Source organism: Hyperolius riggenbachi, chromosome 2 (assembly GCF_040937935.1).
Source record: "Hyperolius riggenbachi isolate aHypRig1 chromosome 2, aHypRig1.pri, whole genome shotgun sequence".
NCBI lineage: Eukaryota > Metazoa > Chordata > Amphibia > Anura > Hyperoliidae > Hyperolius > Hyperolius riggenbachi.
Genome location: NC_090647.1, coordinates 307,423,755 through 307,447,816, shown reverse-complemented (window position 1 = coordinate 307,447,816; position 24,062 = coordinate 307,423,755). Strand labels below are relative to the sequence as shown.

Below are 24,062 nucleotides of genomic sequence, written 5' to 3'. Positions count from 1 at the left end.
GATCATTTTATAATGCAATCTTTGAATCAAAATTGTAAGAATGAAACATGGAATAATATTTGAGAAATACCAGTTTCTTGCAATTTTTTTTTCCGAGACTAAATTAAAACAAAAATGATTGAAAATACTGGAAAAATGATTGTTTTCTATGCTGTTTTACTGTACTAAAAGATATAAACCTGGAAAGAACAATGATTATAATTTTACTCTTGAAGGGGAGCTCCTTGATGTGCAATTAATCTCTGAATACTATTTTCCCTTGCTTATAATATGCTGCAGATTACTGCTGAAAACAGCATTTCTGCTACTGAAAAATAAAAAATAGGTTTCAGAATGTAGGTTTTTTACAATCCATAAAATGTGATCAATGATAAGTTGCTAATTCTAGGCACAGTCCAGACACCCTTGTCACTAAATTGCTGCTGTTAATGGCATATAATCCTGTGCTTAATAGCAATGACACACTAGGGGATCTCTTTGCTGCATTGACATGTATTGCAGCCATTTACAGTATGAAGACTGCAAAAATAGGGGCATATTCACTGCTGATAAGTAAACTTCCAAGTATGTACGAACGCATAAGCTTTACCTGGTATGACACATACTGTGTAATATGCGTTACATAACTTTATACACGTGTGTTGTATGTGTAATGCACATTACCTAAATAACATAACGGACATTACATGTTGTGCGCATAATGTTAGCTAGCTATTTAGGGGAACACAAAGTTTGCATCAGTGAATCATTGAATCATTGAATCAGTGGCAAAAGGCAACAAAGGATACATTGGCTTGAGACCATCAAAGCTGACATAGGATTGAGTTTAAGGCAACTGGCAGAAATGGTAGAAGATCGGACAGCAGATAACCCATAGAATCACCAAGAGTCGGATACGACTGAATTAATAACATCATCAAAGTTTGCATAATGCCCAGTAAAATATATGTGCTCCATTAGTGAATATATCACAGAGCCTTTATTGGCTTCAATTCACAAACACAGGTGTGGAGGGTGATCAAAGAACACCCTAAAAAGAAGAAAACACTGGGACAATGGGAACCCCGATGGTGCATTATGTCACAAAGTGAAAATAGGTGAAAACAGTAGAATTCAGTAGTCACAAAGGGAGGTTGCAGAAGGGCAACCAACCAGTGCAGGCAGGTGGAGATGAATAAACCCAACGCCACTCGGGTGTCTAGACAGGCTGGGCGTGGTCACACTTTTACTACACAAAAAAAAACAAGTGGTCGTGGCTGTGGCTAGGCCACAAAGAACCAAAGGCACACACCCCTCCTAAGGAGGATGTAAAGCACAAAGGGAGGGAAGATGCACCCAAGGTATAATAAAGCATTGTTAAAAACGTATAAATTGTGGTGGCTTACCTCAATGAAGACAAATTAATATGATACATTAATTTTAATATGCACTGGCAACGCCTTTTGTGGATACAGACCCAAGAAACACGTTGCCGATGCATATTAAAATTTCCTCCCTTTGTGTCAATTTACAAAGAGCTGTTCGGTAAACAATAATCAGGTTGGTTAAAGCAGATCTGAACTCAGAACGTCCTCTCTGCTCTAAAAGATACACAACACCATGTTAATGTTTAAAGAAAAACATTTCTTTGTTACAGCTGACAGAAATCCTAAAATAAATCTGCAATCTGCACTGTTTCTACTTTCTGAATCATGGAAGCAGACATATTGTTAACAGCCTGCACTTTCAAATGAGCTTATCTGCCTTATCTGCCATGGTATTCATGTGACACGGGGGAGAGATCAAATTACAAATTGAGATTAGACACAGATGAGGGGGAATTAAACAGGCTTAATGCTCTAAATAAATACAAAGTGTATTTCTCCATGTTTTCCTTCTGGCCTGTGCAAGGGTTCAGGTCCACTTTCTGGTTTCTGCAGTAGGCTGTGCAGACTTGTCTGCATCAGCCGTTCCTGTAACAGGTATTTCGAGAGGAAAATACTTCCTGAATCAGTTTTGATGTGCTTACATGCCACTAGAGATCTCTTTTCTGTGTATCACTATATACAACTGCACATCTAAAGTAATGCAGAAAAGCCTCTTTGAATGTCTCCTTCTCCTGCTCTCCCACTGCCATGTCCCGCCCACCAGTGTATCTTCTCAAAATGGGTTGAGAAGCGAGGTACGTCCTTCCTATTGGTTCTCTACTTTCTGCTCTCTCCTGTCTTTCAATGCTATCTGCTAATTTCCAACAGATCAGAGCTGTAGATTACTACAGAATATTACTCTTAGCTTTATCACATGCTCAAATCTTTGTGAACTGACATTTAAGGACATGAACTGAGGTATTTACCACACAAATCGGTAATTTACCACACTGGTTGGAAATTTCCGCTTGCCATGCGGTAACAACGGTAGTGAATGGACATTTCATTAAGTATTCGGTCAAATGAGCTGTTATCTGCATTACCACATGCGGTAATGCTTTATGAATTGCAGCCATATGATTTCCTGACCAACCACATGGTTTTTGGCCTTGGGTGGTACCCTTCAATGAAAAAGAAGAGACAACACACGCGCACACAGAGTTACACAGTTTTGCTCACTGCGAAACCGTGGTCACTCATCTCTGCTCTTAATGTGCAGTAAGTTGCTGGAATGAGCATATTTAGAACATCCTGACCGCAGCGCCGCACAGGCAGGATGCAATCACACACTGCCTGGTGATCACACAGCCAGAAAAGGTGCGCTAGGCTAAAAGACAGCAAACTGCAATCCTTCGACTTAGCAAATCAGGCCTCCAGTGTATCTGCTACTTTTTAGAGTAAAAGCATTTAAAGCTGACATTAAAGATGAAATTCTCAAAGGACAGACCACTAAATGCTCCACTGCAAGCAGGTTGATTTAAGGAGTTACTCCTAAAGGAAATTTGTGCTGCAAGCTAAGAATGCAAATCGCAAGCAGCTATTTGGGTCTAATGCTTTGCACTCTTCAGGGATTAGAAACCTACGATGCTGAAGCACTGCTATGAGCCTCAGAGTCTTATTTATAAGCAAGTATGAAATCCATCCTCTTGCATGCACTTTAATGGCCCCTGAGTTGTCTTTAAGTGGCATTGACCTACAATAATAACATCGACTGTACCCCTGGTGCATACTTCTGAGCAGCGTTGCCGTATGACAATAGACTAATCTGCCATACACCATTTACAGGAACGCAGCGTTGGGACTTCACAGCAAAAAAAGTGCTTTTCTTCACAAGTACATGTCCTGGTTTAACATGTCCCCGTAGCTATTCCATTAGACTAAAATGAATATTGTGTTACTCATAACAGCGTGTAAATGTGCTGTAACATCAGTAATAGTGAAATGGATTGCTGCTCATTATTAGGTGGCGGCTCTTATCAGTTATTAACTATAAAAATTATAAATAAAAGTGGACCTACATAGAGATATGAAAGGGGAAATTTGGCCACTGCTTTTTTATTTTTTTTATTTGAATGCTACAAAGAAAGGTTAAGATCTCTGTCAAGTTAGTTTTTTTTCTTCCCTCCACTATCTTGGTTTCTAAATTTCACTCATCCCTAAAGCTAAGTACACACATGTGATAACCGTTGTCTGAAATGGCTGATAAGGACTGTTTGAGCCGCCAATCGTTATGTGTGTACAGCGGCCCCCGATCAGATTCTGAACAACCCCTAATGTCTGAGCATGACCATTCACAATGTCGACATACCTCCTCCATAACAACAGAACACATTGCTAGCCTCAAGGCTAGGGATGTGTCTATACAGCATCATTCCATGAATTATTGCCCGAGGTATTTTTCTCGATTATGGGCGATAATTCTTGTATGTGTGTACTTAGCTTAAATACTGCCACTTCTGTTTTATATTTCAGCGCAAATACAGAACAACAACACTTCCTTTGTCATTGACCCTGAACAAGCATGCAGATCAGATGCCCTGACTGAAAACTGACTGAATTTACTGCATACTTGTTTTCGGTGTGTGATTCAGACACTACTGATGCCAGGAAGATCAACAGGACAGCCAGGGAACTGGTAATGTTTAAAGTTATTACTTAAAAATAATATATGTGTCTGCCTCCACATCCCTCTTACCCCAGTTTCCCTTTAAAGGGACAGTGTTTTCTGCAGCATTTCATCATTTATTGTATTATATTCATACCACGTATATAGTCATTTTTTCTGATTTTCTCCCCAGACATTGGGCCTGATTCACAAGGCGGTGCTAACAGTTAGCACGCTGGTGAAAAGCCCTTTATCATGCCTAAACTCAGTTTAGGCATGATAAGTTTAGGTGTGATAAGTTTAGGTGTAATAAGTTTAGGCATGATAACTTTAGGTGTGATAAGTTTAGGCGTGATAAGTTTAAGCACCAACTGGGTTAGTACCGCAGTGCACAGCTGATCAAAAGTTTTGCGCTAGCAAAGTCTGGTGCACTTTGCATAAAGTTTAATGGCGCTGCTTTGCCTGCGGGACTTTGCGTGCGATCTAAACTTATCTAAACTTATCATGCCTAAACTTATCACACCTAAACTTATCACACCTAAACTTATCACGCCTAAACTGGCTTTTCACCAGCGTGGTACAATGGTTATCATGCCTAAAGTCTCTAACTGGGTTAGCACCGCTTTGTGAATCGAGCCCATTGTGTGATATTTGCCTGTCTTACTGGCTTAGTACCTGAACCCTCCCACTCTGTTCTATTTTGAATTGTATATTATATTATAATATGTTTTGTACCATCAGTCTAACTGTGACTGTAACACATTAAGATTTACCTCCCACAGATTCCACGGAAATGGAGATGATGGTGATGATGAAGGCAATGATAATGATGATGATAATGATGATGGTGATAAGGCCAGGGAACCACAGTTAAACATAAGTGGCAGCTCTGACAGTGACATTCAGGAAGGGCATCAGAACAGAGGGAAGGAAAGTGGATGACAATCAAGCTAAAGAAGCATAGGAAAAAGTAGAAGAAAAGACACTTTGTCTCAAGTGACACTCGGAGACTTAGAGAAGAAGGTACCCAAACACTAAAGAAAGAAGGACGATTGGTTGCACAGAGCTCTCTAACCAGATAATGAGTGTGTGCATCATGCCCACTTTGCCAATGAGCAATTTGCAGAGGACAGCCAGAGTCCAATTCTCATTGCAGCAGGATTTATGGGGCCAGATGGAGTTTCTCGAATATCCGAGTGACCTCTTTGGCTCAAGCTCCCAGTTCCTTTAACCCTTTCTATCAGAGGTAATGACCAGGAAAAGTCCTTTGTCTCAAAGTAAACCACACATTACTCAAATAAATTCAGGTGTAGCAAAACAGCTGGCATTGCAGCTCCTGCCATACAAAGTTGAGGACACAGCTCCCTTTCTTGAGTGAATGGCCTGTGCTTCCCCCCACTGGCATATCCCCAGCAGTCACTGGTTTGTTTACAAAGCCGTCCCCTCTCTGCACCAGCATGTGATAGACAATGTTTACCTGACATAAGGCTTTTCCATTGCTTGCATGGACATCTGGTCATGAAGTTGGTCGCTACCTGTCCTTCACTGCTTACTGGGTAACTCTACATTACCCTAGGAACACTAGTCTGCAGGAAATTGTAATGCACCTTGTTCCACCACCAAGGGTTGTGGAAGCAAAGTATGCAAAAGTACTGTAGAAGATGCAGTGCTATATAAATACACAATAATGAGCATAATGATAATGTAAACACACAGCACACTGTGCTTTCACACTACTAAAGCAAGTCAAATGTATTGGAGCCTTTATATTGCCAGTTTTGTGAAACCAGTTTGTGAAATTCTTGTGATCCAGCCAGAAGTTTGACAAAAATCTCCCAAACCTGCTGGCAACGATTTCATCCCTAATGCTCAGTGATTAGGCAGCAATACTATACTAGTGGGTATGGAGTTTGCTTACTCTTCAAGCAAGGCAGACACCTTCTTCCCTCCCCCATGTAGGTACAGTATTTCTACGCCGCCCGGTCAGGGGAGTTAAATACTATTCACCCTCTGAGTCGTATACACACACAAAAGATATGGGGCTTGATTCACAAAGCGGTGCTAACCTACTTAGCACGTCTAAAGTCTTTAGACGCGCTAACCAGGGTGCTAAGTAGGTTAGCACCGGATTTTTCAATCAGATCGTGCGCTAACTTTGCGCGCGCAAAGTTTTATGCGCGCAAAGTTTTACGCGCGCTAAGTCCCATAGGCTTTAATGGGCACTTCGCGCGATGCGCCCTGTGCTCTGTGCAGTACGCGTGTAAAGTTTTACGCGCATAAAGTTTTGCGCGCGTAAAGTTTTATGCGCGAAAAGCTTGTTTAGACGTGCTAAGGGGGTTTTCACAGGCGTGCTAACAGTTAGCACCGCTTTGTGAATCAAGCCCATGTAGTCATTACTATTAGGGGTTGATGGTTCCATGTCTCCTTTCATTAGGCCATAATGGGAATTAATAAAAGAAACTAGTACCTCAGAATCAATTTAAAAGTGATTCTACTATTTTATAGCATGTCTTATCTAAAGTGTATTTTCAGTGTGTTTTGGGAAAAGTCAACATGGCTACAAGTAGCAAAAAACAGAAATGAGGGTGCACCCAAGCAAGCAGGACTTCCGTGTGCCCAAGCCCAAGGTCACAGTCTATTATTTAAATGTCATTTAATTGACATTCATTTCAAAATAAAAACAGAAAAGAAATGGCCATGGCAACATGCATGGGCAACTTCGCAGGACTATCTCTAGGTGAATTTGTGCACACAAGATCTGAATCCTGATTAGCTATCTCAGCCCAGCTGACCTTGGTTGAAAGGTGGTGTGGTGGTGGGGGTAGAGGAGAACATGGTCAAAATAATAGCAACATTTTGCAAGCATCTTTTTCAAGCAAGGATCATTACACGCCCAAGTTACATTTCAGTATAAATACAGAGAAGTGACTCATACTGTACATACCGGATCAGCATCTTAACATGAGGTAATAAATGTGTTTTGATCTTTTTTATTTTTTTGCATTTAGTACTAGGGTCCCAATTTTAGACATTTTAAGCACAATTACAGGGTGTACAGAATTATTAGGCAAGTTGTATTTTTGAGGAATAATTTTATTATTGAACAACAACCATGTTCTCAATGAACCCAAAAAACTCATTAATATCAAAGTTGAATATTTTTGAAAGTAGTTTTTAGTTTGTTTTTAGTTTTAGCTATTTTAGGGGGATATCTGTGTGTGCAGGTGACTATTACTGTGCATAATTATTAGGCAACTTAACAAAAAAACAAATATATACCCATTTCAATTATTTATTTTTACCAGTGAAACCAATATAACATCTCAAAATTCACAAATATGAATTTCTGACATTCAAAAACAAAACAAAAACAAATCAGTGACCAATATAGCCACCTTTCTTTGCAAGGACACTCAAAAGCCTGCCATCCATGAATTCTGTCAGTGTTTTGATCTGTTCCCCATCAACATTGCATGCAGCAGCAACCACAGCCTCCCAGACACTGTTCAGAGAGGTGTACTTTTTTCCCTCCTTGTAAATCTCACATTTTATGATGGACCACAGGTTCTCAATGGGGTGGTTCAGATCAGGTGAACAAGGAGGCCATGTCATTAGTTTTTCTTCTTTTATACCCTTTCTTGCCAGCCACGCTGTGGAGTACTTGGACGCGTGTGATGGAGCATTGTCCTGCATGAAAATCATGTTTTTCTTGAAGGATGCAGACTTCTTCCTGTACCACTGCTTGAAGAAGGTTTCTTCCAGAAACTGGCATTAGGACTGGGAGTTGAGCTTGACTCCATCCTCAACCCAAAAAGGCCCCACGAGCTCATCTTTGATGACACCAGCCCAAACCAGTACTCCACCTCCACCTTGCTGGCGTCTGAGTCGGACTGGAGCTCTCTGCCCTTTACCAATCCAGCCATGGGCCCATCCATCTGGCCCATCAAGACTCACTCTCATTTCATCAGTCCATAAAACCTTAGAAAAATCAGTCTTGAGATATTTCTTGGCCCAGTCTTGACGTTTCAGCTTGTGTGTCTTGTTCCATGACCTTGGCCATGTCTCTGAGTATTGCACACCTTGTGCTTTTGGGCACTCCAGTGATGTTGCAGCTCTGAAATATGGCCAAACTGATGGCAAGTGGCATCTTGGCAGCTGCACGCTTGACTTTTCTAAGTTCATGGGCGGTTATTTTGTGCCTTGGTTTTTCCACACGCTTCTTGCGACCCTGTTGACTATTTTGAATCAAACGCTTGATTGTTCGATGATCACGCTTCAGAAGCTTTGCAATTTTAAGAGTGCTGCATCCCTTTGCAGGATATCTCACTATTTTTGACTTTTCTGAGCCTGTCAAGTCCTTCTTTTGACCCATTTTGCCAAAGGAAAGGAAGTTGTCTAATAATTATGTACACCTGATATAGGGTGTTGATGTCATTAGACCACACCCCTTCTCATTACAGAGATGCACATCACCTAATATGCTTAATTGGTAGTAGGCTTTCGAGCCTATATAGCTTGGAGTAAGACAACATGCATAAAGAGGATGATGTGGTCATTTGCCTAATAATTCTGCACTCCCTGTATTTACGAGTTCAGTAACATTTCAAAAGCACGTGCCAACTTATGCCTTTTAACAGTACTAATTTGTTGTGGATAAAAATGTGGATAAAAATAAAATATCCATGGTATTTTGGAAAACATGACTTTATGTAAATGCACCCTGTACACCTAATGCATCTCCATTAAGCAGCATCATGAAAACTGAGCTCTGAATGGAGTATGTCGCTAGAAAAGCACTGCATATTGTTAATAAATCAAAGCAAACATTCTACTATCTAAAAAAAGGCAATAATGGAACACCGGCAACAGTAACTGAAAATATCATTAGCTGTCCCTTAATATAGAAAAAAATGGACTTATAAACTGTAAAAAGCCGTCCACCTTACGGGCATCCAGCGTGCCGTATAAAATGGATTTATGCTTATTCCATAAATATGGATTAGAGATCAGACCAGCAACAAATCAATTATAGATAAGATCAGTGGGAGCAAGAGAGTGTAAGTGTTGTGTAAGTCAGAGATTAGATGGAACAGAGCTTTAGTGAGGCTGGCAGGTATATAAGAAAATAAGGCTAATTTATAATATTCAAGCAGAGGAGGCACAATAAAGCTATTAATTCCAGCCTTCTCACTTTGGAGCCGAACTCCTGCTCTTCTAGTAAAGCATTCTATTATATACTGAAGGGTTTCTTAGGACATCATTCCTGCTTCAGAGCTGTTTTACATGAAACTGTGATGACTTTTGTGACTTGGAATAAACTTTTTCCTTTCAGAATGAGAGTGTTGATTTTGTGAAGTGAAACTCTAAGCAAGAAAACATATAGAGCCTGATGCTCGAACCACCGATAATTGTAACTGGTACTAGCAACAAAGGGCTAGCGCATGTTGCGCAATAAGCATAACATACATTTATGGGTAACATGTAATGCCATGGGAGCCTTAGCACACTATACATGTTAGTGTTACCCCAGTAATGCATGTTGTGCTAATCGAATAACGTGAGCTAAACCCCTGGTGTTAGTACTGGTAAAATAAACCAGAAGTTCATCTATTAGGCCCATAGTACAGTATATAAAACAACAGTGATTTATTACAAAAGCCACCATTAGCTCTTACGACAAACATTGCATACCTTAATATGCACTTTCTGCGCATACTGTATGCCTTTGCAGCCTCTTAAAGTTATACCAGTCCTGTGATAGATTGCAGCTTACTGAACTGGAGGTTAGTCTACATACTGTGCAGTGTTACCTTCTCAACAATGTTGTCTTTATCGTTGAACAGGACTCTATAAAACAATGGTGGCTTTCCAAATTTTGCATGGCATTTTAAGCTTAGATGTTCACATCCCATCAACCATAACACACCTCTTGCCACCCTAACATTCTATCCATTCCCCTTCTACCTGCCAGCTGGGCCATCATAATTTGGCCTTGCCACCAATGGACAGACTAGGTGGTTATCATATGATACAGAGATGAGGCTAGGGAACTGTAGAGTCCATACTGTGTTCTCATCTGACTATGGGGTCTCACCAGGGCTCAATAGAGAACTGGTTGTTACAGCAGCTAATATTGCTAAGGCTCTAATGCTGGGAATACACAGCTCGATTTTGCTGCTCAATTCTCCCGCCAATCGATTCCCGGCTTGATTCCGCAGGCGATTCTCTTATCTTTGCCTCGTTTTTCTTATCTTTTTCCATTGTCCTCAATGTGGAATCGAGCGTGGAAATGATCGGGCGGGAGATCGGACATGTCAGAAATTATCTATCGAGCCATCTAAATGGCTCCGAATCGAGCCGTGTATTCCCAGCATTAGGTTTATAATATAAACTAGGTCCTAGGAGTTACTTCCAGTTGTCTGTTATGAATGATCACAGACAATCAGTGTCAATAAATCATTTCATTGTTCCTTTAGTGGGTGTCAGAAAATACAAACTGTAGCTCCTTAAATCTTAAGCTACATGTACAACAGGTTTTTGATCACTGATGCCTGAAATAATCATTAGCAATCAATTATGTGGCAGTTTAGGAACATCAACAGTACAGACACACTGCTAGGATCTCTTCTGAGCAGCTTGTTGTGTTTTATGGAGAGGGGAGGAGGAAAAGATGAGTAGGTGGTGTTCCATTGCAGGAACCACAAAAGAAAAGCAAAGTGCTTGGGCAAGAGTGGTTTAACGTGCCTGATCACTACAGGGGAGGCTATGAGAAACCATTTATCATTGTAGATTTTCACCCAAAGAATTAACAATCAAACAATTGTCTCAGGCAAAAAAAAAATCCAGTTAAAGGGGCACTATGGCGAAAAATTGTAAAATGTAAAATATGTGCAAACATAAACAAATAAGAAGTATGTTTTTTTTCCAGAATAAAATGAACCGTATATTACTTTTCTCCTATGTTGCTGTCACTTACAGTAGGCAGTAGAAATCTGACAGAAGTGACAGGTTTTGGACTAGTCCATCTCTTCATAGGTGATTCTCAGCAAGGCTTTTATTCTTTATAAAGATATTCCCTAAAAGAGAATTAAACAATGATGCTGGCCAGCCTCCCTGCTCGCTACACAGTTTTTTGGCAGTTGGACAGAGCAACTGTCATTCACTAAGTGCTTTTGAAAATAAATATATCCCTGAGAATCCCCTATAAAGAGATGGACTAGCCCAAAACCTGTCACTTCTGTCAGATTTCTACTACCTACTGTAAGTGACAGCAACATAAGAGAAAAGTAATTTATGGCTCATTTTACTCTGGAAAAAATGTACTTCGTATTTATATATGTTTGCACATATTTAAAATTTTACAGTTTTTTGCTGTAGTGCCCCTTTAAAGACTTTACTTAATTTTCCAGTAATGAATGATAGTACTTGCTGCAGTTTTTTTTCTGTACTGCTTAATGTAATCTACAGAATGCAACAAGGCAGATCCATTCCAAATGTCCAGCTGAAATCTGCTTTTGTTCTACTCCATTTGCCCATTAGTCAATGAACAGTTACAAGTATTGCCTTTTCCTGGTTTCTCCTGCAACACTCTATGCAACTTCCAATAAAGATAAGTACTGAATGAACTGTGCTTCTGTTACCCTGCTGTACAATATGCAATCAAACCACCTATTTAATACATAGCAACCCACTATACTTGTAAAGGCGTGGCCCATATGCAATTAAATTTTTCTCCTGAGTTGTCTCCTAAGAGATAATTTTTCATCTTCTATTTAGAATAACGTTTCAGCACTTTGCAATTGAAAAAAAAGTAGTAAAAAGTAGGTGGAAGAGTACTATCAAAACTATTTTAAGTATTTCCTTGCTTGCTGGTAATTTAAAAGACATTTTATTGACAACTTAGTTTGAAAATATCACTAAGGAGAAAACTCAAGAGAAAAAGTTAATTGCATATGAGCCTGTATTGAATGCTTAAGTATTCTGACCTCATTTACTACTTTTGTCCAGGATTATGTAGCGTTTCTACAGATCTAAGCCGAATAATTTTATTCCCCACTATCCATGGCGGCCTGGAGGGGGAATAGTATTTAACATGGCTGAGACTTGTGCAGCAGCAAGAGCAGCCATATACCGGCTGTATCCTGCGCCCAAGTCTCCTGCGCCGATACCTCTCGTACGCGAGTTTGCAACCCTCTCCGTGGACATTTTAAACTGCTTTTTCAGTGAGACTTTTGTTGTCATTATTTTTATGTAGATTGAGATGAGGTTTTCAGAATACCTTATACTTTATAAAGTATCATACAGTACAGTTATTATTGCACAGTAAAATAACATATAACTGCTAATTATTAAAAAGTGTAACTTTTACACTGTTACCTTGCAATGACAAACAAGACACAGCTCACTCCCAGGTATGCGAGGAGGATGTACATCCAGATGTCAGGAGACAGAGGGTTCAAGAAGGAGAAGACACTGGGACTAGTTCCATTGGCCTTCCTGTACAGTATGCTAATTCCAAGAGTCATAAAAGGCTTGGAAAAATCAATGACCTTCTCTCGGACGTGAGTGATGGTAAGAGGTGCAACTGCCAAGTCAGCTTTCTGTAACAAAACAAACACAAAAAGGACTAACAGTTATTAATTGTAACCACTATAGAATTTTCCATCGCTGGTCAACTGAATTTCAGCAGTGTAATATATACCTCTTATTACCATTCATTTATAAAGTGCTAACATGTTCAGCACTGTGTAGTAGATGGATGAGGGTCCCCCAAACAATGTACTGATAAGTTAACAAGTTCCCCCCAAAATTGTCCTTAGTCTATGCGGTAGGGACATTAGATTATGACTATAGTAGGGATTAGAATATTAGCTCATATTTAAGTGACAAGATTATGGACTCTATAAAGTCTTGTGGAAGATGTCAGCATTGTATAAAGAGATGTTCTTAATAATAATAATAATGCAAGATACAGATAATCAATTATGACAAATAAAAAATAAAGCAATGTAATTTTAAAAGAACACAATCCTTTGAATAAGCTACAAAAGTTTAGTGCTATCAATCAAGCTTAGTCTTAACATCAGTCGCAAAAGTTTCAGAAATAAAAAGTTATTCCTTTAAAATTGTTCAATAATTGCTAATGAAGAATGTTCACTTTAAAATGCTCAAAAGTTTACCATTAAATCACTTTTTAAATCATGTAACAATCTGACGCTTGACAGATTTTATGAATGAACCAACTGGTAGGAACAGCAGTTTTTACATAATTACATAATGTCACTGCTGGTGGGAGTTACCACTAAATATGTTCAGTTAGTTGGCCCCCCACTCATGTTCCCGGCACTGCTAGTAGCTAAAGTGTGATACACTGTCACGCTGATCTTTGGAGGAATCCTCACAAAGAGGACCCCGGAAAAGTGTAACTAAAATAGATGCTAACCAGTCATAGAACACCTGCACAGCGGCAGGCGTAGTCGCCGGGTTGCCAAGGCAACATGTTTTATGCTGCGCCATTCATTATAGCTCTTTTAGCTATTGTGTGGACATCAGTCACCTTTTGTGACTGATGTCCTTTAACCTCCCTGGCGGTAACCCAGTGTCAGGCTCGGGGATGGAAATCCACTGCTAAGAGTGGTAGCCCCGGGCCTGACTCGTGGTAGCAACCAGGAGCTCTATGCAGAGTACAAAGCGCAGCAGGCATTTCAACTCACCTACCCTGGGATCCAGGTGCTGGCATCCATTCTCCTTCCTGTCCTCAGAGGCTCTGTATCTCTCTGAAGAGATTTCCATCTGTCATCATGATGACAGACAGCAATCTCACTACAGAGTTACAGTGCCACCTGGAGGATGGAGGGAGAATTGCAGAGCTGGATCCCAGGAAGGTGCGTAAATGCTGGTCTGCCGCAGATTTCTCTGCGGTATGATTATTTCAGCATTTTAGTTTCAACAGACTTTTATTGGGCACTAGGTGCCAAAGTTGCACAAACAGAAGAACATAGTAGCGTTATATAATAGGTCTGTAAATGCCCAACATGGGCTACAGACATTTGAAGGTACATAAGATTTTGAGTTACAATTACGCTCACAGTAGAATAACAGGTCAGAATTGTATAACAGTACGAGGTAAAAACATATAGTTAGGCATAATGGGGGTCACAGCCAGCTCTATTACAAGATCAACGTTGTATAGATTTATGCTCAGTGGTATGTTAGCGAAGTTTCTGTAACTTCAGGTATTATCGTCGTTTACGGGGGGGGGGGGGCATACAAGGTTAGGTTGAGCATGTTGTGGGGATATGGGGGGGGGGGTCCGTCATGCGGATAGGCTGAGGCCTAATTGTGCCTGGGTTCCCCTAGATAATTTACATGAGGCCCAAGGCTCCCACACCTTCTGGAATTGCGGAAGTCTGTCGTTAATAATAGCATTGATACGCTCACAGGACATTATGGAGTTTATTTTTTCCAATACTTGTAGGTATGAGAGGTGGGGTGAGTTCCAATTAGCAGCTATGTGGGTCTTTGCTGCAGTAATTATAAATTGGACTAGTTTGTGCTGGGCATGCGCCAGTGCTTTAGGTTTGTATCCCAAGAGGAAAATTCTCGGGTCAAATGTGATAGGTTTAGGGATTAATTTGTTTAGTGTGAGGCGTATCCTTCCCCAGAGGCGGGAGACCCTTGGGCATGAGAACCATATGTGGTACATAGTACCTATAACTTTGCAACCTCTAAAACAGAGAGGGTTTTTTGTAGAGTCTATTTGGTGTAATCTATAAGGCACTAGGTATGTACGATGCAGCAGTCTTAGAGACACTTCCATGTTCGTGGTTTGCAGGCTTCCCCTAGATAGGGTCTCCAGGCATTGGGACCATTCCTCGTTATCAAATTGAGTGTGAAGGTCATGCTCCCAGTGCTTCTGATATTGGTGCGTATAGTTAGGTGGTGGGGCATTAAGCATGGAGTAAAGATATGATAGTACACCTTTCTGCATGGGGTCATTTAGACACAGGCTTTCAAAGCGCGTGGGTTGGGTAAATGTACCCGGTTTAGCCAATTGTGTTAGAAAGTGATATAATTGTCGTAGGTTAAGCCAGGCGGAGGCCCGTGGCTTTGTAATATCTATCAGCTGGCTCCATGTGGGTATCATTCCCCTGTTTAGATAAGTCTTGATTGTGGGATTGGTCTCTGTGGACCACCACATGAATGACTGCGCTCGGAGGCCCTCAGGGAAGTCCGGGTTGGATTTAATTTCAGTTAGTATGGAGGGTGTAGATTGGATAGGAATTGAGGATCTAACTTGTCTCCATAGTTTTAGCATATTATAGGTTATGATGGAGCTGCCTCGTACTGAACTTATATCCTTAGTGTGGGACCATAATAAGCCTTTCCATGTAAGGGGAGTGACGAGAAGGTTTTCCAAGAAAACCCATCTGGGAGCATGATCATCACTATAGATGGTCGGGAGGATCGCGAGTTGGGCTGCTTTGTAGTATAAATAAAGATTGGGCACAGATAAGCCTCCTTCCTTCTTATGCCAGTAGAGTATTTTACGGGAGATTCTGGGTTTTTTATTAGCCCATATAAATTTGATTATTTCTTTTTGTAGTTTGAGTAGCTCGAATTTTTTAATTGGAGTTGGAAGAACTCTAAAATAGTATAAGATTTTGGGAAGGAGGGTCATTTTTACACTCGCGATCCTTCCAGCCCATGAGATGTTAAACTTATCCCACGACCTGAGCAGGGCCACCAGTTCTCCATACAGAGGCACATAGTTCTTGGTGTATAGTTGGGTATATTCATTAGTTAGTTTGACTCCTAGGTATTGTGTGTAATGGTCACGATGCTGAAAGTTGTGTTGGTTGGAGATCTTTAGGGCCTGGGCTTTTGTGTAATTACAGTACATCGCCTCTGATTTCTCGTAGTTGAGTTTTAAGCCAGAAAATCTCTCAAAGAATTTTAGGGCTTTCTATTTCAGCATTTTAGTGCATGAAAGCGTGCTAAAACATTGCACCACTTTTAGACCCTAAAATCCGGAAAAAACCATAACGCTGGGAGGTTAAAGAGAATCTGTACTCTAAAATTCTTACAATAAAAAGCATACCATTCTATTCATTATGTTCTCCTGGGCCCCTCTGTGCTGTTTCTGCCACTCCCTGCTGCAATCCTGGCTTGTGTTTACAAACAAAAGACAAAGCAATTGATAGGCTGAGAGTAGCTCAGTGTGTGAGTCATACAGAGTGTGCAGGGGGCCTGGAGAGGGTGTGTATAGCTTCTATCCAATCACAAGCAGCACAGCACATTCCAGCCTGACTGCCTCAGCCCGACAGAGCCGACAGAGAAGAGAAGATTAGATCATATAACAGAGATAACACAGCCACTGTGCAACTAGAAAAGGCTGCAGTTAGACAGAGCACATTAGAACAGGTATAGGAACTTATAGAATAGAAGAAATAAGGATGACATTTTTGTTACAGAGTCTCTTTAAAAGAATACGCTGACACAATTATCTTATTGTTTTCACATTTTCATCAAATCAATTGGTGAGACAATTGCCTTGCTCAGCCGGACAGTTAAAGGAAACCCGAGGCAAGAGACATACAACAGCTGACATATTTCATTTTAAACAATGCACATTGCCTAGCTGTCCTGCCGACCCTCTGCTTCTAATACTTTTAGCCATAGATCCTGAACAAGTATGCAGATCAGATGTTTCTGCCAATAATCTGACAAGATTATCTGCATGCTTGTTTCTGGTGCGATTCAGACACTACTGCAGCCAAATACACCAGCAGGATGTCTGGTAACTGGTATTGTTTAAAAATAAATAAACTTGGCAGACGCCATATGTCTCTTACCTCGGGTTCTTTTAAAGCCATTAGCTCAGTTACTATGAAAAATAATTATTCCCCACATAACATGTTAGGCTCAGTACAGTACAACCCCACACCTCCTACCTTAAAGGAGTTATCCGGGCTATATAAAGAAAATAAACGCTACTTACCGGGGGCTTCCTCCAGCCCCAAGCTCCCAGGACCTCCCTCGCCGCACCTCTGGCCGCAGCCGTTCGCCGGAGCTCCGTCCCGGTCCCCGGCAATGACATCAGAGTGACCTCCAGGTCACTCTGTACTGCACCTGCACGAGCGGCGCTGTCAATCACCGCCACGTGGGCCGGAGCGGACTGCACAGTCGCAGAACTGGAACTGGAGGTCGCTCTGACGTCATCGCCGGGGACCCGGACGGAGGTGTGGGGTTGTACTGTACTGAGCTTAACATGTTATGTGGGGAATAATTCTTCTTCATAGTAACTGAGCTTGTCAGATTATTTGCAGTTTATTTTCTTTGTATAGCCCGGATAACTCCTTTCACTGGCTGTGTGAAAAACACATATGTTCACAAGATGGTAAACATAATTATTGAATCATTCACGCACAAAAAAAGAAACTGCTACTAACAAAGTTGCCTGAGCCAATATAAAATTCGGTTCAGAAAGGTTGAATGCCTTAGCACATTAGTGATTGTCATAGCGTGGAACCATTTATAATAGACATCTCTGCAAGTCCACAACTGATTTGTCCACAGATACAAGGTGGCATATGGTTCCTAATATGTTTTTTCTAAGATTTGTGACATGAGAACAAAATAAAATAATGTGTGAATGTGCCTTTTCGAGACATACAGCATGTATTATACATGCTTTTCAGCTATAAATCTGCATGCCATTCATAATGATGTACAGAGAGTGCAAGTGTATTTGAAGCAGGTGACACCAGTTCTCAGCAAAGCGCCAGGTCCTGTTTAAAGTCACTTAATCAAAGCTGTGCTTTAGAAAGTAGGTTGCGACTCTCATGGGGAGCTTAGTTGTAATAAATTCATGTTGATTTTACATCTGGATCTCACATTAAAAATGTCCAAGGAGAGATCACCAATCCTTGTCAGGTGGTGTCATTAAACTTCAGGTCAAATCACTGCATCCTCATATCAGGTCCTCTGTGGCCTATTTTTTTTTATCTGTGTGCTTCCTAAAAATAACATTCCCATTAACTTAAGAAAAAAAGGTTTTAAAAGTGTGCATTAATGGCTTCTCTAAACTTTCAGTACAATTTGCTCCTAAGTAATTTTGGTCAAAAAGTTTGGAAAATGTAATTTGGGTTTTGGAATTGATCTTTCAGCAAACTAGTATCAGAGGCATAACTGTTGGGGTGGAGGGGATGTTGGGTCAGGTGTCCCAATTACTTATTTATTCTACCTCCAAAACAGGAATCCACCAGATTAGGTGAATTATTGTGCCCCCTCTGTTTAGGTTTACTTCTACGTTGATAACAAGCGACTTTGCATTCCTGGGTTTTTAACCCTTAAGGGCCCGTTTCCACTGTAGCGTTACGAAATCGCCGGCGAATCACCGCAGGCAAATCGCATGCGGGTGCGATTCCGCATGCATTTTTTGCCGCGATTTCGCATGCGATTTCGCATAGGTAAGGCTGTATGCGATTTTAACCATGTCACTGCCTGTGTGAATTAACATGGGTACCTATGCGAAATCGCATGCGAAATCGCGGCAAAAAACGCATGGGGAAAACGCATGCGATTTCCCTATTAAATACATTGTGTGCGATTCGCCTGCATTCCACACGCAGGCGAATTCTGAGGCCCCTACCCTGCAGATTTTTTCTGCACAGAAAAACGTGCGGGGAAACGCACAAGTGGAAACAGTCCCATCCACTTCTACTGACTGTGCGGATCCGCATGCGTTGCCCGCATGCGGATTCGCGATAGTGGAAACGGGCCCTAAAGCGTAACTGTCAGGCATAAAATCAAAAATCAATTCTTTATTTTTATCTGGTAAACTAGTAATAAGGATGGCAATCCAAAAGGTAAAAATCACTCTTATGGCTCCCATACATGGTACAATCATTTTTTTCATTCAATTTTAGCATTTCTAAGTAGTATAAGGGTAAATTAAGTGAATATACTGAAAAGATATTTTAGGCAGTTCCCAAATATTACATAGAAATGGTAAGATTGGATGAAAAAAAAATGTACCATGTATGGACTCCATTACTTTTCTTCTCCATAAAAGTTGATTCCCGTTTCCCTGGCTCTTATTTGGTACATCTGCCACAAAAAGGAAGTTACAGGGCAGGCTGGGTTTTCTTTTTTTCTTCCTTACTTTCTCCTCAGACATAACTAATGCAGCCTGATTGGCTGAAGCCTCTTTCCCTCCCTTTTCCCAATGACCACAATTTTGCTTGGAATTTTCACATTTTTGCATACGTTTGCATTCATGCCCCTTGAACATGCTCCATAGACATTGTAGCTATTTATTTTGAAAAACATTTACCTAATTCTGCATAAAGTTCTGATTTCACATGTCAGAATTTTGTTAATTATTAAATTCTGATTCTGATTCCAAAAGTTGGAATTAAGAAATCTGCAGAATCTGTGCGTTCCTCTCTGATGATAGCACACAAACCCAACTATTAGCCCAACTTCCTTGCTTTATTGCTACCACTTTGGTCATCTCCTTTCAGTCTCATGTCTAGGTCTCCTTGCATGTTCCACATGCTAAAAACTTCAAGTGCATCCTTAACCCTCCTGGCGGTTTGCTAAAAAATCGTCAGGGGGCAGCAAATCTTTTTTTTTTTTTTTTTTTTTTCATATAGCGAGACAAAGTCTCGCTACATGATAGCCGCTCAGCGGCATCCCCCCAGCCCCTCCGATCGCCTCCGGCGATGACGTCACCGACGTCATCGACGTCGTGATGTCAAAGGGGATTCCGATCCACCCCATAGAGCTGCCTGGCACTGATTGGCCAGGCAGCGCACGGGGTCTGGGGGGGCGGCTGCGGCGCGACGGATAGCGGCGGATCGGCGGGTAGCGTCGGTGATCGGGCACTGCACGCAGCTAGCAAAGTGCTAGCTGCGTGCAGCAAAAAAAAAAAATTATGCAAATCGGCCCAGCGGGGCCTGAGCAGTGCCTTCCGGCGGCATAGCCCGAGCTCAGCTCGGGCTTACCGCCAGGAAGGTTAAAGGGAACCCAAGGGGAGAGACATATGAAGGCTAGCATTTATTTAGTTTTAAACAATGCAGCTTGCCTGGCTGTCCTGCTGATCCACTGCCTTTAACATTTTAGCCTTAGACCCTGAACAAACATGATCAAAAGTCACTGACTCAAGTCTGAATGGAATAGCTGCATGCTTCTTTCAGATGTGTGATTCTGACACTACTGTCTGAGCAGGACTGCCAGGCAACTGGTAATGTTTAATAGGAAATACATATAATAGCAGCCTCCACATGCCTCTCACTTCAGGGTACCTTTAAACACACCCCTTCAGACAGGCATACAATCTATCAAACTCTCCCTTCAGACACATCAGAAGCCAAAAGGCCTGTTGAATCATCTACTAGATCCCTCATGGCCATACCTAGTGTCTCCTCACTGCTCCTCCCTAGATAAGAATAAGAGAGTGTACCCCCTTGTTTTTCTTGTTAAAGCGGAGCTGAAATCAGAACTTCCTCTCTGTTCTAAAAGATAAGCAACAGCATAATAACCTTTACTAAATATGTATTTGTTACAGCTGATACCATTCCTGCAATACAACTGCAGTGTGTCTACTTCCTGTTTTCATGGAAGCAGACATAGGGTTAACATCCTGTGTTTACAAATTAGACTCAGCTGAGATATCAATTTATAGGTGTGATTTGTCACAGATGAGGGGGAATTAGACAGGCAAAACTCTTTAAATACATACACAGTGCATCCTACCTAATAATAGGTAAGTGTCTCTGCATCCCATGTCTAGAGATGGCCCGAACCTCCGATTTTAGGTTTACGAATTTCCGCAAAAGTTTGGTTTGCGCGAACTTCCGCGAACCGCAATATACTTCAATGGGGAGGCGAACTTTGAAAATTAGAAACACTTATGCTGGCCTAAAAAGTGATGGAAAAGATGTTTCAAGGGGTCTAACATCTGGGTTTTTGCATGGATGAGTGGGATAGATGCCAAAAGTCCCGGGAAAAGATCTGGATTGGACGCAAAGCAGTGTTTTAAGGGCAGAAATCACATTGAATGCTAAACTGCAGGCCTAAGGTGCTTTAAAACATCTTGCATGTGTATACATCAATCAGGGAGTGTAATTAGAGTACTGCTTCACACTGACACATCAAACTCACTGTGTAATCCACCGCAAACAGCAGTTTGTGTAGTGACGGCCATGCTGGACTGGTGCACACCATGACGAGAGTGCAGGCGATAGTAGCTTTCCAGCCCATATGGTCGCCGGGCTGAGGTAGCTAAATGACAGAACAGTGACTGTCCAGCTGATCAAATTTGGTCTGTCCACAATGAAGCAATGACCTTTTATGTTTGGTGTGCCACCCCACGAGACAATCATGTAGACGGCAGTCATTACTTCATTGTGATACGCAAGGTAGCGGACAGGCACAATGACACTGAGTGCACTCAACTCACATAGATAGGTGGGTGCACTGTGAACAACAGGTAGGTAGGTATATGCAGTAATGGGTATTACAATGTGCACCTGTCACACACAGGTGTTCTGTGTTAAATAGTCAACTACATCCTGACAATATTGGGGGTTGATGGCACTTGCCTTTTTTTGAACACTGTACTTTGGTCCAGGACAGCACGAAATCACGACAGTGCAACCTCAAACAGACCTGCCAGGTGGCCTGCCTCTGCCTTTTGTTTTGTCCACATTGGGTGGAGATGAAGTGAAAGGTATGCACTGACTTGACTAATACAATGTGCAGTCACACAGGTGCAGTTAACAGGTATGCACGGAGTGGTATATCACACTGCGTGCACTCATGTAGGTAGGTGGGTACACTGAACACAACAGGTAGGTATATGCAGTAATGGGTATTACAATGTGCACCTGTCACACACAGACAGGTAGCGGACAGGTACAGTGACACTGCGTGCGTTCACGTAGGTGGGTGGGTGCACAGTGAACAACAGGTAGGTATATGCAGTGATGGGTAAAATGTACCTTTTACACACACAGGTAGTCACTGAATGTGCTGGGCGTGGCAGTGGCACACACAGTATGAATTATCAAGGCTGTCTATGCAACACAAGTGTCAGTGGGACACACACAAAAAATTGATCACAAGAACAAGATTAGCTCTCAAAAGAGCTGTTGTGGGGTGCTATTTTAGCAATAAAAATCAGCAAGGAGCAAGCTAACAAGCCTACAAGAGCCTAACTAATCTTTCCCTATGAGAGAGTCTGCAGCAGATGTCCCTTCTCTATTTACTGCAGGCACACGAGTGAGTAAAATGGGCGGTGATGCCTGCCTTTTATAAGGGGGGGAGTGGCTCCAGGAAGGAGTGTAGCGTGATTGGCTACAATGTGCCTGCTGACTGTGATGTAGAGGGTCAAAGTTGACCCTAATGGTGCACTATAGGGGCGAATCACACTTCCGGTAAAGTTTGCGATTCTCCACGGCCGCGAACCCCCGAAAGTTCACCTGGAACTGTTCGCTAGTGAACCGTTTTAGGCCATCTCTACCCATGTCCCTGTGTCAGTGCTTTTTCAGGTCTGCGGATGTGCAGGGACTCAGAGACACTCCCGAGAGCTTTGGGGAATGATGCGCAGCAGAGGAGGAGGGGTGAAGAAGGAGGGGGGCGGTCCTGTGCACGTGCAGAGTGGGCACATGGACGGGTGCGTGCGTGCACACAGATGGGTGCGCGTGCCACGTGCACAGGATGCACACGCGGCTATTTAAAGAGTGAGGGAGAGAGAGAGCAGTGCGGGGTGGCTGGGGCTCGTGGCCACAGCCTAGCATTCATTTTTCAACAGGCCTTAGGCCTAGTTTCTCTGTTTTCCTTCTGTCCTGTGCAAGAGTTTAGGCCTACTTTAATGTTATTTATTTATTTATTTTATTTGTGTCCTTTTTTAATGAAATAACCATATGACTGCACTGCTGGATATTATAAATACATGTAATATCTATGTATGTAGCGTTTTGTCTGTGTTGATGGATATTCTAATTGTACTGTGCATAAAGTATGTATAAATGTATTTATCATACCCATTTCAGTCTATATTGCACTCTGTACAGTAATACTGAAAAATTATAGAGCTAAATAATAATAATAACAGGATCTTTAGAAAGAGCCTTTACACGTTCTGTTAATTTCACTAGTATAAAAGCATAAAAGGTAAAAAATGGAAACATTTTATTAGTGAATCTGTATCTCAAGAAGAGCTTTGCACGGGTATTCGGGCAAACTGCAGGCAGAGGGTTTTTTAAGAAGTTCATTCATCTCTATTCAGTATTTTTTTTTAATACCTGTTATTTCCTTTGTCATGGTTTCTTTAGAAAAACAGATAATGTAAGGAGGCATTTTTTGGGATCTCTTTCATTTAAACCAAAGGACGGTTCACAACATTATTACAATGAGCAGCTGGATCAGAAATCTCTAAAGTACAATGATGGCACAATGCTTTATAACAGTGCGACAGAGCTATATATAAGAGTGCATTATTATTATACGAAGGGGACAGATGTGGGAGGAAGGACAGAGACATTAAAGCAGTTTAGAGCTGAAGATGGAGGAAGTTGAGCTATTAATTAAATGTACTGATGGGTTTTAAATTAGAGAGATGTGATGTTTATCTGGCATTTTGACTTTGCTGCATTCGCCAAACAAAATAAGTAATTACCCTGGCAACTGCTATATTATCCAGGATGCAATATCACAGTGAAATATAGCATGCCACTACGGGGAAATGCATGCAAACACATTAATTGTTATGTGACCTAAATTTCAGATGCTCTACTTTCATTACATTTAAAATCCTTAACAGGGACATTTGTTTTACTGCTTGTTTTAAGTTTTTACGTCTTCTCTGTTAAAAGCTATTTTGTATTTTCTTTTCTTCATTTGCTTGACATTAGCATGCTGCCTCAGGACAATTAAGTTAACGCACGCAAGGAAGGGTTTGGATTGATTTAATCTCATTGAGTAGACCTGCTGCTTGAATGCAATTCAGTAATATTTTGAATCAGCATAGTAGCGTACAAAAG

At 41.3% G+C, this 24,062-nt stretch overlaps 1 protein-coding gene across 1 annotated transcript in view; it reads right to left on the bottom strand.

Moving 5' to 3' along the window:
- The window catches only part of GRIK3 (glutamate ionotropic receptor kainate type subunit 3), an 861,495-nt gene that overhangs the window by 113,156 nt on the left and 724,277 nt on the right, over positions 1-24,062 (bottom strand). The window contains exon 11 of the mRNA XM_068269053.1: positions 12,388-12,611. Within this exon, the coding sequence (XP_068125154.1) occupies positions 12,388-12,611 (224 nt within the window). The remainder of the gene's footprint in view (positions 1-12,387; positions 12,612-24,062) is intronic.